This window comes from Hirundo rustica, chromosome 1, assembly GCF_015227805.2.
Source record: "Hirundo rustica isolate bHirRus1 chromosome 1, bHirRus1.pri.v3, whole genome shotgun sequence".
Taxonomy (NCBI): domain Eukaryota; kingdom Metazoa; phylum Chordata; class Aves; order Passeriformes; family Hirundinidae; genus Hirundo; species Hirundo rustica.
In genome coordinates, this window is record NC_053450.1 from 139059942 (window position 1) to 139074489 (window position 14548).

The 14548-nt window shown below is 35.1% G+C and overlaps 1 protein-coding gene across 5 annotated transcripts in view; it reads right to left on the minus strand.

Moving 5' to 3' along the window:
- ARHGAP21 (Rho GTPase activating protein 21) overlaps positions 1-14548 on the minus strand; it is a 111076-nt gene that overhangs the window by 36014 nt on the left and 60514 nt on the right. For all 5 annotated transcript variants that reach the window (XM_040088015.2, XM_040088044.2, XM_040088025.2 and 2 more), the window contains 3 exons: positions 13682-13774; positions 10499-10577; positions 5108-5162 (listed from right to left, as the gene is read on the minus strand). In XM_040088015.2, coding sequence (XP_039943949.1) covers positions 5108-5162; positions 10499-10577; positions 13682-13774 — 227 coding nt within the window. The remainder of the gene's footprint in view (positions 1-5107; positions 5163-10498; positions 10578-13681; positions 13775-14548) is intronic.

A 14548-nucleotide genomic window follows, 5' to 3' on the forward strand; every position in this document is an offset into this window, starting at 1 on the left:
CTAGTTACAGTTTGTTCTGGCAAGAATGTTAGTAATACAGCCCAAGTGCTTTCATTTTACTCTGAGACACCCAAACACTACAGTCAGATAATGTTATTTGGAAAAAAAAAACCCAAAAATTGCATATCCTTTCTTCCTAAAGGCAGTGCATTGTTAGTATACAAAATTTAATGCCTTATGCCAAATAAATTTTATTTCCAAATACAAGCTGTGTAAGAGACTTTCCTGTAAAGTCTAAATTGTGGCTAAGAGGGTTGATGCAAATGGCATTTTCTAACATGCAGTGCTCAAAGCCAAGATTTAAGTCTCTTCTTCTAGGTCACTGTGTCTTCACACCACTCCCTCTGTGCGTATCAGTAAATGTCAGTATAAAATCTGGAATTAAAAAAAGTGCTCCAAGTCTCTGGACTAAATACAACTACTTAGAAAAACATCTCTATCTTTATTAAAAGATAGAGCAAATGAAAATATTTTAGTCTGCCATGTTGTTCCACTAGGTCTGATGCAATTGGATGGTTGCAGGAAGAAAAACAAAATTAAACTGTCAGTCCTTAACACTGAAGACAACTGTGGGCAGACCTGTAGTCAGAGACATGAGGTTACTGGGGCATGTGGAAGTCCAGGATACATCTCCTCATTTAAGTTATTTTTCTTTTTGCTCTTGTTATGGGGGGTGTTTCTTCCCCCCCTTTTTTTTTAATTATAGGCACACGACTGGCAGTTTCAGGGTACTACAAGGCCTTGAGAGTGCCCAAATCCCACAAAAATTCTAAGTTCAGAAATGATAATGCCGCAAACTCTTCTCTGCTGTACAGATATTCCAGTACACTGAAAATTTCCATATCACCTGACTAGAAAGAAGGAAAAACAAAAAATAAAATCTGGCTTCAGTTGACGTTTACTCATTTTCTTGGTCATTCCCATCTAGGGATCTTTGGTTCCCTTACTATCTATGACAAGAGAAACATTTCAGTTCAATTGGGGTCAGCTTTCAGTTACTGATCTGCAGTTTCATTGGTCTGTAATTCTAAGGAAAGATTAGGATTTAATGAAATTTATCAAAAACATAGTATTAAACTACCCCCTTTTATTTCCATCTTTACCATTATTCATAGAATGCTGAATAACATCTTTCTATAAATGAAACTGCAAAGTTCTTTCTTTCAACAGATTTGGACACTAATAAAATTTAATGGTGACAACACCTAAGACCAGAAGTAACTTCTTACCTTTCAAGACAATTCCTGCAAGAAAATGTTTTTTTTAGAAATTAAACTATTGGAGAGAGGCTAAAAGTTAGGTAAGATGAACTTTTGAGTGAGTGTGTAGTGAGAAAAGCGCTAGAAAATACATGGTGAAAAAAAGGGATACCTTACCCACAGTACGTGTGTTTATACAAAACATACTTATATACATCTACAAAATAATATCTACATTTATTTACCTGTAATAAGCACCATACATAATAATTAATATGCTACTTTACAAATAACTTTCCAAATAAACATCTCCAATGCAGATCATATTAAAGATAGCGTTTTTTCAAAGAGTGGTATTTTCAAGTGCCTTGTACTTAGAAATTCAATGACTTGTAGGCTGTATTCTTTTTTATATACACAAGGAGTAATTAGCAAGTAAGTACATTCCAATGTGAAACATTCCCAGAAAAAATGGTCCAAAAATCCTGCTTATGGAGGACACACTAACATACATGTGTTAGACACATCAAAGTCTACTGACAACACTCTTAATAACGCTCACCTGTAAACAGGCTTAGAAAACTCAATTTACTCTATGGAGCACCTTTACATTCAGTATTTTCCACATAGCACACAAAGCTTTTGCACAACCAGAAAGTCGTCAAAATTTAAACAGTAGTTTAGTGTTTAACTTGTTATCCAAAGGCTACAAAACAGCAACAATTTCATTGAATACACCTGAGAAAAATGAACTATTTGTAGTTGACCTAAATGTGTCTTGCCATTTGCATGAAGTCCGCAATACTAAAACCTACAAGATACCAAAATTTCTGTCAAAAAAGGTTGAGAATGCTACAGAAATTATAGAAATAGATACATCTGAATAGAGAAATCTGAAACACTGAGGATAACAAGACATAAAAACATAAAAACTCTTCCTACTTTAAAAATGGTCATATACCAAGAAATGTTCCAAAATTATCTCTTTCGATAAATTTAAGTAAATTTATCACAAATTTGAGGATCATGAAAAAAACCAACACATACACAGCTGTCAAGAGAGTTCAAGGTTTTGTTATGGATATAGATGTTTTAAATATCCTTTTCCCCATTCACAAAGTGACACTTTCAACATCACACCAGTAAAACACAACTGACATTGGTTTCACTAATGATAGGATTTCACATGTAACTTCTTTCCAAGTAAGCGCTGTTCACATGCCACAGAGGGCAATGGCCCGTGGATTCGACCACTTCATTGTTACTATTGATGAATGGATTTGAAGCCCCGTTTTCAGGAACTTCAATATATCAAGAGGTTCACAGACATATATGGATATTTCTGAAGACTACACTCAAGGTTTATAAATAGCAAACTAAGGATAGAAACAAGCAACTGTGTTTCTAGCCCTCAGTCATGAGCACATGGAGTAGGCTGCCAAGTACTATAAAATTTAGCACAACCAGCACTGTTCCTGAATATAATGAAATTATTCCATCCTCATTGCACTAGATATAATTTATTAGCTCGTACTACAATAACCAGTAGTGCTCGGAGTTTTGCTATTTTTACAGCATACCAGTATTTAACATCAATTTACAATGAGTGACACTACTTGAAGACATTTACAGTGACATATGTCACAGAAAACATCTAAGTCATTAAACATTCTACAATAGCTTACATAACACAACTTGAAGTATAAGTTTTTCCTCTATTATAACTCAGAGGAATTGCATAGATACTTAATTTTACTGAAGTTACTAAGAATGTAATGTCTCAAAAGACTGCAAATTATTTTAGAAGTGTTAAAAATCTTCCCTCCTGTGCAGTGGGCTCAAACAGATACAATTACAGGCCACAACAGACACACTCTGTTTCAAGATGCAACTCATTTTTATCATCTGCTTCTTCACAAGCTGCAGCTCAGCCATCAAAGATCGACACTTTGAAACATATATACTGAAGTGCTCCATGACAGAACTGAATGAACAAACTGCTGCTATCAGAAGTCATTTCCAATTGGCCCAACTGGAAGTGATGACCCAGTGCCCAGCCTTACAGATACAGGAAACACCTGCACCTCCATGGCTTTCCTCTGCAAAATGCTATGTGGAGCTGGAAGCCCTCAAGAGCAGTTCACTTTATCCCAAACAAGTGCATCTTAGCAAACAGTAGCATAAAATCCTTCTGTAGCATGACCCGACCCAACCCAACAGTGAACAACTGAACGACTCACACGAGTTATAGGGTCAATGTAAAGCATTTTTTGCAAAAATGATGACTTCAACTGTCAAACTTAATCCTCTATCTTCAACAGAGCAACTTCACATACGAAGTTCACAACTCTTATCTTATAACTAAGAAGGAACTTTTATATAATGATACCTGAAGGTTTTTCATTCATCCAGTCTTTTTCTAGAACTTCCACAGGCAGGTATTTTTTCTTTCCTCTTTACTCCTCAATCTCCTCAAGGAGAATGACCTTATTTTCTTTTTGTTAATATCCTTTCCTAACTGCTAATGGCAATAGTCACCTTTTTACCCTCTGCCCCCATCTCACTTGTTGATATAATAAGTTATATACATCCAATTAGTTCTCATTTCTACTTCACCTGAAGTTTGCATTTTGTGTTTCATTAGCAGAGAGATGATGTGCCTAAGACTTTTTCACCCAGACAAATGCAAATATTTAACTTTAAAACTACAAATCCTGCCTTGTCTTACACTATTACACTATTCTTACACTATTATGGCTACAAGACTCCATTACATGCATATGGCAGATTATTTAAATGTTAGCATTATTCCTGAATTTATACATATTCATAGTTCTAATTTGAAAAAAAAAAACCAAAAAAACCAAAAAAACCCACACCAACCACCAAAAATCACCCCAACAGCTTTTCCCTCCCACTTACTCATGCAATCAAAACTCACACCCTGCCCCCAAAATCTTCTGTGTTGGATTACTGAAATATGTCTTCATCAAATGTTCCCAAAATATCACTTCTATTCTAATAATCTTGGCTTGTCCTAGCTGGAGAGTTCCTGTACTATCTTCTACCTTTGCTTTAATGCAAAACAAAGTTTTTTGGTAACTTTCTTTACCCATTAATTTGGGCAGTAATAATGGAAAACAGCTACTGAAACCCATAGGTCTTTCTTAACACAAAGTCATCTTACTACTTTCGTGTGAATTAGAAAATATACTTTTCCAACTACTAAGACGAAAATCAACTCTGCTTGTCATCTTCTCCTCTCTGCTTCCAATTAAAAAAAAAAACAACCAAAGTAGAGCATATCAATGTACTAGATGTTTTTCTGATTCTTCATAATATACAATTACACATCATGTATTATTCAAAACCCTTTTGGACTTAAGAGACAATGAATGGGAGATGAACTATCTTACTACACATGCAGGACCTAAATTAAAATCATGAACAAATAGGCACTAATACAACAAAACATTTACAGCAGTCACAATTAAAAATTTTGACAATAACCTTTGGCCCATTTATCACACTTCTTAGTCCACTCACAATTACTGAGTTATTAATTAAGGCTTCATATGCTAGTTTTTGAATTAAAATTCTATAGACCTGGACAACCTACTTAAAGGCAGCAATCTGATTCATAAATTCTAACATAATGAAATTAATCCAATTTACAGTAAAGATATGAACAAGCTGTATTTTTTAGCAAGCTAGAAATATCACGTGAAGACAGTACTCCCTATATTTGGATTCCCCTGAAATTTCAGGCATGGCAAGGAGGTAGAAAAATATCTACGGAGTTACAAAGATTAATTATTTGCTGATAGCACACTTCAAAAACTTTGCAACCAATAATAAAACATTTTTGTTTAGGTAATATACTCTGAACAGAAGCTTCATAAACATACCAATTGAAGGATGTCCTCATCTTTTGGCATAACACTAAGTTCCAATACGCTGTCACTGAAAGAAACAGAAAAAAAATATATGTCTTAGATGAACTTTAGGAGATTTTCAATTCTAATTACAAAGATAATAATTTACTTCCATCGATGAAAACTGTTCAGAAACTCCAATACTCAGCTCTTATGACAAACAAGTGATACAATGAAAGTAATTTCCACTGAAATCTTAGGAAGCAAGAGTAGAAGAGAAATCTGACTGAGCCAGTTTGGTTGGGCAGTTTGGGCACACTGGTTTTATTTCCTTTTTTTGATTCTCCTCAAGTCCTAATGTACACTACTTGCTTGGAGCTTCTTGAACAAAATGATGTGACAGATCTGTGAACAAAGCTAAAACGTTCCTCTTTCTTCAATTTAAAACCAAAGTCTCTTTGCACTCTTTAAAATTGCTGTGGTGACGTCATAATCACCCCATCATGTGAAAAGAGGAGCAATATCAAGGCAAGTGCTGACCTACACATTTCCACTCCAATCCCCTCCTAGCAGAATCAACTTAAACAGTCATTCAGATGACATGTGAAATATGGGTAAAAAATGCTTGCTATTTGTAAGTGCTGCATTCATCAGTCTGAGCTGCTGAAACCAAAAGCAGCAGCAGCATAAAGATCCAGGAATCTGAATAGTTCAGTGTGACTCAAAACAAGCAAAATCAGGACACCAACTGTACAGTGTACCAGCTACCCAGTTGAATATTTTAAAAACAGTGAAACCCACAGTTGGCACCTACCAGAAATAAGGTATTTTCACAAGCAAGAGAGAAGCATACGCTTGTAACATTGGATACTGAATAGGTGAATTTATTATCTCATCTAAGATAATGGAATAATCTGTTCACATTCATTAAATGTGAAGTGGAACAGGTACAGAAAAGGGCTACAAAGGACTAAAGTACAGCCTATTATAACAAGGCCAAAAAACCAAAATGAAGTTACTGTGACCATTACAGGGTAATCTCACATGTCAGGATTAAAAAATGATATTTAAAAAAACCTGACCAGTATTCGCTAAGAAAAAAAGGCACCCAGCCTAACTGGGAATCTCAGAAGTCAGCTCATCTGTATTTGTTAGTACAATGCATTAGATGAGGAAAGACAAAACAAACACAAAGATTAGCCCAACTACAGGACACACCCATCAGCCTATGAAAGCACTGAGAAGGACCTCAGTTTATTTCTGCAGAAAAGAAAGCCATCATCTCAAAATGTAATGTGTGATTTATTATGCCTTCTAATATGAAAAATGTTTCTATTTTGTGGTTCCTTTTCCATTTTCTAGCAACCACAGACATAAGGCTGAATTCCAAAACAGCAGAGTAAGGGTATTTGGTTTCACAGTCTTTTTAAACCATTATTCAATCTGGAAAAGAGTGCTCTCCAAGCAGCATAAAACTTACTTTAGTCTTAAAACTGAAGATCAGCAGTGATTTAAGTTTTTGTTTTTAAGTACACAAACATCTATGTAAAAGTAAGTCTTCAAAAGCCTTGTGAAGATTATTTTAAAATACTGAGTTATAAGAAAACAGGGGAGTACTGACTTTATGTGCACATACAATAGCATTTCCCACATTAACTGAATGCATAAACAGCTTGAAGCATTTTTAACAAAGTGTTCAGATTTCAGTTCTACATGTATGTATAAATCACATCAGGCAGCTGCTTACTTGCAGGATGAAGACTTTGGATGTCAAAAATTATAGCACTGCTCCTCTTGAAGTACTTTTTATATAAAGAAATATAATTTGACACAGAACAAACCATACTCATTTAAGTATTTTGTATGCTTCCCCTCCTCTCCTTTATTAAGAAAGTGATTCAATCCATTGACACAATTAACATATTTTTAGAAGACATTCAGAAGATTAAAGGGCTCCATTCAGAAACAATGTTTTACACATAATTCAAATAACTACTAAACTATTCTATTCCTGTTTACCTGAAGAACATTTTGGGACCATTTGGATATTCTTCCTTTATATTTTGCAACATGCTCACAGGAATTTTTTTTTAATTCTCATATCAGAAAGGAAGGAAGATTTCTGGTTTATTGTACGATGTAATGTAAATGCAAATTATGCACTAGAAAGTGTTAGTAAGAACCACCAGCCAGAAAAGTGAGTCTACACTGGAGCTCCAGACACAGTACTCGGAACTCTTAAAGGTATTTATCGTTCCAATTACTTTCATTACACGTTCTGAACGTTAAATTCAAATGTCTTGATTCAAAGTCATCAAACTAAAGCATTAATCATAAACTCTGTCTTCTGATGTATTATTTTGTACTAATGAAACAGATTCAGTAGCTAAATCCTGTATATTTCTCAGTAATACAAACACTATCAAGAACAGTTTGAAAAAAGAAACAAGCAGAATAGACAATCACTCAAATTCCCCGGTGTAAGAAAAACAGGGGAGTAAAAGAGAAGTTGCAAATCAGAATCTGTTTCTTCTTTTATCTGGAATTATAAATAATTAACAGAGTTTATGTTAGCAATGAACATATCTCCAAGTTGATTATATATGTAAACAGATGGACCAAACCAGCAACTGTTGGCAAAAAGTAGGAAATGTACAGTTTAAAGTGTAGTCAGGATGAATCTTACAGGACTGTAGTTAATTCTAGCAACTCTATCGAGGTGTGCCTTTCATCTCCCAGAGGAAATAATCAATGTAATCTTAGTTTTGCTATCTCCAAGCAGAGGAAAATAGAAAACATTCTAGACAGCTTGAAACTTTTCTGGGAACAGTACAGAGCATGGCTGAATTATCCCATCCTTAAGTCTCACTGGAAGATACAGGTATCATTTCATCTAAAGCAGCTAAGTTCTGATGTCTGCAGCATTATATAATGAAGACGAGCAGCTAAATTTGAACAAGTTCTTAGAAAAATAATAAGCTGCTATAAAAATGGAGACACAGAAGAAATCTAAAAAAATCTGCCAGCCTGCACTAAGTGTTAGTTGCAAACAGCTGAACAGTGAGCAATGGGGAAGCCCTCTCTTTAGAGGGAAAAGAGGATGAAATGTGTTGTAATCTTAATAAATTACTCTGAAAATGACTAAAATGACAAAAGAATAAGCATTTATGCTCATCAATATGTGTGAATGAGTAATTAAAAACAATAAAAGTACAGCAATTAAAATGTCTAGAAACCCAACATACAACATATTAAGACTATGAAGGAAACCATCTTTAGTCATAAAAAAATATTTCAGCTGACAACTCAGCATTTCAGCAAGCTGCTTTCACAAGGCAAACTAAAGAAGCCAAGGTGTGCTGGATGAAAGATCAGCTAAGACACAAAACACAGCAAAAAACTGTGTCACTGGGTGTTTTTAATGTGAAGAGTATAAGTACATTCAAGAGTGAATCTGTGCAAGGCCAACCTATCAAGAATTATTAAATCAAGCAATGAAGATAAAACCTGCGGTTTAGCAACTTCCTGAACCAAGGATTTATAGAAAGTGGGCTGGTATTATCTGACCACTCAATCACACTGAGTGATTTCATGTTCCATTGTTTTCATGGACTTCAAAGAAATCTTTACTGGATATTATCATAGAGGATAATGGCATAACAGACCATCAGTCTGACCCAGGTGGCAATGCTAATGCAAGAGCAGCATGCACCATAATGCAATTTTATTTGCCATGAAATGGCAGTGCAATAAATAAAAAACTTATGTTCAGACCAAACTGCTCTGAGCTCAAAAATACTGTTGAAAAATGTTTTCAAACAAAGAATGAGAGACAGCTGATTCTTCAGTCACATGAGAAGTACTGCCTGTAAGCTGCAAGATACACCTGATGTGGAGTCTGAGCTCTCTTTATGGATCAGAATTAATATTTATCTGTGTATCCTAAGAGGTACAGCTGTAGACTTCCTGATGGTTGTACATGCTGTATAAAATGCTCAAGGATACACACGACCTTTTGTTACAATCTTCTGTGATGTACACATCTGGCTCGAGAAAACAAACTGTTCTCTCCAAACAAACAATGGCAACCCTTCATGCTCCCTGCCCTCATGGAAATCAGGGGGACTGATGCAGCAGTGTCCTACCCCCTGCCTGCCTGCACTAGATAATCACTGCTAAGGCCTTGTTCAGGTGTCCCCAATTTATCCACAGTAGGCAGGAGTTCAGCTCTTCTGAACAGCTCACTATCTACACTCACTGAAAATAAACTCAATTTACAAGCACACCGAGAGTTAAGAATCACTGACCACCAATCAAAGATGTGACTGGTCTCTTTTTTGGATTAAGAGATTTAATTGACTGATCTACACAATATCTTGGGTATACACCATTGTACAATAGTGCAGCTTGTAAAAATACAAAATAAAGAAACGATGCATGGCTAGTGTTATGTCCAGTGAGGAAATAAAAAAGCCCAACTGTATAGCTTTTGTACAGACAGCATTAATGACAAAACATATTTCAGTCTAGCTTGTCCATCACATCTCTGAATACAGTTTTGTTGTTTATAAAAAAACAAAACAACAAACATCCAAAACAAAATCACAGAGACAAAAACCACCCGAGGTGTACAAATGTTGAACAAAATCCTGAATAAAAACATCACTGAAACAGGAAGATCAGAAGCTGATTTTTCCTTCTTCAAACAGTAAACATATCTAAGTAATTTTAACACGTGACAAGCCTCTAAAAATATGACACATGAGATGTACTTAGAAAACATTATTTCACGCTGATCGTAATACATCCTTTTGCCACATAACTCAGTACTATACTGGACACTTGTTGCTATAGAACAGAAATTGACACCAAGAATACTGTAAAAATGGAGGCAGACACGAGACATGAAAGAGTATCTAGACTCATGCACACACGTTTGCACAAGTGTTTGTGAGCTACAGGAGCAGTAAGTATTAGTATTTTCTCAACTCTGAGGTTCATCATTTGCTGCAAAATAGAGGAAATTGAGACTTACTGCAGATACTCTACAGGTGTGCACTAGCATAAACTTTTTCCTTCATCAAGATATGCTGATTTCTAATTGTTAGATCTCATAAGCAAGGTGGATTCTATAATCTTCTTTTCCAATTGACATATGTATGCATAGATAATCTGTATTTTCAGTTCAAACTTCCTCTTTAACAATTGGTGTTATTTGCTAACGAGGGCCAAATACCAACAATAAAAGGACTGTGGTACAGTTCAGTACACCTATTCTCAAACATATGAAAAAAGAAACAATAAAACTGAGCGTGCATTAATGAAAATTTAATAATACAATGACTTTTCAAAACTGCCATAAGTGGTCATTTCATGCTCAGTATACAAGAAGTGTGGCACATAATGGTAAAACTATTATCTTACCTATTCTGTATTAGAGCAATGACTTGAGAATATGTCTTCCCAATAACACTTTCTCCATTGACTTTTATAATTCTGTCACCTGTAGAGGGAAAAGTTATAACTCAAATTAGTTTGTCAAGGTGTTTTTTGAACAGTTTTTATTTTGTATTTCTATACCTCACAATAATCAAGAGTACCCGTATGTTAAATTCAAGGTTAGTCTTCCTCAAAAAAACCAAGTAAGTTTTCTCCAAATGTTTTGTTACTACTTCCTCATTAAGAGTTTCATATACTCTCATAAACTAATTATCAAATATATGATGTAGAGCTTTTTTTAGCCTGTGATGAAAAACCTATCCTGTTCTTTTGACCAAGTGGTAATTAAGACATCCCTGATCAGAAGAGCAGAAAGGTATCTTGAATTTCCTAATGAGAAGAAAATGGTCTGAAGGATTACAGTAGGTACGGGGCTTCAAAAAGATACCGGCGGAAGAAGAGCTAAAAAAAAGGACCTGTGCAAAGCAGCGCAAAGGGAATGGCTTTTTCAACACTGCTTCAGAAACTGAAAGCCCTTTTTGTGTTTCTAGCATGATCAAATCAAAGCAAGGAAAAAGCTGTTCACTCTGACTACTCAGTCTGTCTTGGGGACAATAATGCTTTAATGCTTGTTCTCTGTTCCCCATACAGACCCCATGGATTAACAAACCATAGAGATCCAACTTTTTAATTTTGTCTGCACACATAAAGTAAATATCATGCCAATAAATTGGTGTGGTCTTTTCAACTTCATAAAAGTTTACCTATTCCCCTTCATCCACTGGTTACCACCTTTCTTCCAGCCTGAAAGAACTTTGAGTTTTGTCTCCCGCTTCCTAAGCAATGAAAGCAGGCTTGGTGGCAACAACCTCTGAGCCCCGACCTGGCTAGGTCACACTGCAAAACTTCCCCAGAACACACCAGATCCTTCCCTGGGACTTTAACTGGCTCTTTTCCAGGTTGTTTAAGAATAGCCTGTAATGTGGGCTACACTGCCACAGATCTTTATTCAGTATTCCCACTAAAAGCTATAATTATGACTATCATTAGAGCAGGTCATATAATTTTATCTATACTTGTGCAGCTTTTATTTTTCACAGAAGCAGACTAGATTGCACAGCAGTGACATGAGTCTACTTGAAATATGCATCCCATGGATCTGCCAAAAGATCTGATGGGGACACACTGCAGAGCTGGTTACATAAATGATGAGCACAGACAACTCTGCAAGTACCACTTTGCTCTGTTTCAGATACACAGGAAGGGGAAGTCAGTGCCTGTAGTGCAAAAAAGGATACAGAAACATAAAGTCTTTTTCTAACAGCTCTTCATCAATCTGGTGGCCTGCTACATATTTTGATCACAGTAGAAATTAATCAGAATGCCCTTTCCACACACATTTTAGTTCTTTGTATTCTTGCATATAAATGACAGCACAAAGATCAAGACATGGGAAATATAGATCAGTTCTGATTGTTTGTATTTCAGTATTTCTAATATTTATGAACTCCCTTATATGTTATTTTTAAATTGAATACCTTAGAAGTTAAATATGGGAGAAGTATTAGCTTTCTAACTCTAACAAAGATGATTTCACAAGAGTATTCAAAAATACTTCAGAATGGACTGTCTTATATTTAAGATACCCTTCTCAAATTTGCAAGAATATTTCAAGGTTTCTGTTGAGAAACAGCCAAGTAAGCACCTCAAATGGAGCTCATTTATCATGGGTGATGAAACTTACGTTGAAACTTCTAGTATTACAAAGGACCTTGCCGCAGTGAAATAAGAATTGACAAACATAACTTCCTAAACTCATACTGAATATTCAAGTACTTTCATTTGTGTGACCATGAAACAGAGCAAAGCAACATTAGGAAAAAAAAAATTACAGTTGATTCTACAAAACAAGAAACATATACAGTGTCTGTATGAGAGGTTAAGCACTCTACCTGGCTGATTATTCTGAGTGCATTATAATAACAAGACAGATACATTAATATATTTCACCCTAAAATTCATAAACAAGAAGTACTGGCATGACCTAATTAGATGTAACTGCTATAAGCAGTGTGTTTGAGAAGAATATTCTAGTTAATAAAAATGTCTTCTCTCATTTATTTTTTGCTCTTTATTCTGGGCTCCTAAAAATCTCTTCTATAACTAAGAATAAAATATTCTTGGCAGATTTTATCTCACTCAATTTGGCAGACACTGAACAGAGTAGGAATTAACATGGTTCCTCTGTACAAATTCAACATATGCTGTGTTTTATCAAGCCAAAAACATCTTTATATAATAGCAATCAAATTTTGCCAAAGTAGCCCTTCTCTAAATAACTATCTAAGGAGGAGTTTAAAAAAAAAAAAAACCAAAAAAAACCCCAGACCAACCAAAACCCTTATGGTGTACAAGTAGGACCTAGAACTGTTTATTTAAACTGATCAGCCGAGAAATTTTGTATTTCTTTAGGAAGAACATTAAAAAATTTATTCAATTCTCAATTGTAAAATTGAGATACATAACTCTTTTTAAAAAATATATCAACATCCCATTATTAACACTAGCACAAGCCTTTCATAGAATAGAAGTTTTGCCATATTTTTAAGAAAACTGTGTTCATAAAGGCATCCATCTATGTATGCAACTTTATCCCTTGCAAGATTTTTGATTCTCATACAGCTTTTTTTTTTCTTTCAGCACTTAAGTAAAGGCATGATACAGTTCACAAAAAACCTCCATGTTTTCTGCTCTCCAGTTTGATTAAATGAGGAATTGAACAGAACTTTGTAAGAAGAGAGACTTGGACTGTTCCTATTTGATTTACAGGAGGTAGAGCAGAAAAATTTTATTTAATGTACGAAGATTTGAATGTTTTCAGGTTATCAATTTGTCCCAAAGAAAAGAAATAGAAGCTTACAGGTATTATTTTCCTTTTCTGCCTCTTCTTCACGTATTTCATTACTCTCTTTAAGACAGCAAATCCAAAGATTAAGACTTTAATGCCTTAATAAGCAAAACAGTGCTTCGATGGTGAAAAACACTGGAGGACAACTTAAAAGCTTGTAAAGAAAGAACAAGGTTTAAATGGAAGACAGAACTATGTAGTAGCAACTTTCCTCATATGTACTTTACATCATGTACATAAACATGCTATTGGAATAGTACCTGTGCACAGCCCAGCTTCAAAAGCAGGTCCACCCTCTTTAACTTGTTTAACAAATATGGTATCCATTGGCTCCAGTCTATTTCTTTGTTTTCCTGAGAAAGAAAGAATAACTCTTAATAGCATTCCATGATATTTCATTACAATGTTTTCACTTCCAAAATGTTTTGGGTTACAATCCTGCTGCATTCACAGAGATATACAAAGAAACAGTAATGTAATGGAAACTGAAAAACAAAATTTTAAAATCTTCCCATAGAAGGAAAAAATGTCACATTGATTTACAATTCTCATGGACCACATGAGAAAAGTGATTTTCCAAGAGTGTCTTCCAGAAACTCCAAGATGAAGCCTAAAGTTTTCTTGAAGATTTACCAAGGTTCAAAAAGAAATTCAGAATTCAAATTACATGCACGGCATGTGCCTACACATGCTGTACATGTCTGTATATACATAACTTCAAGTCAATCTACAGTAGTTAGAACGTGTACAGTTATATTTTCTTGCATTCTCAATAGACACTTAATTTCTTTCTATACTTCCAGAAACATGGGTGCTTTTTGGTTTTACGTGCCTGTCACCAAAGCTAAATAATTCTTTGTTAAGTAGCCTCAGCTTCTGAAAATCAAGATAGGAGGATGTGTGTGTGTACAGTAAAACCAACAAAAACACGAACAAACATTTCATGGTTATACAGCAGGCTAAAACACAATGTTGCTGTCCTACATCGGCACACAGCTGGAGTAAGCCATTTTACAGAATCTACACAGCTTCACTCATCGAATTATTATGCCACTGAAGTTAAAAAACCAAAACCAACACCCCCCCCCCCCCAACCCAGATATTCAACACATCCACAACGAAAACCA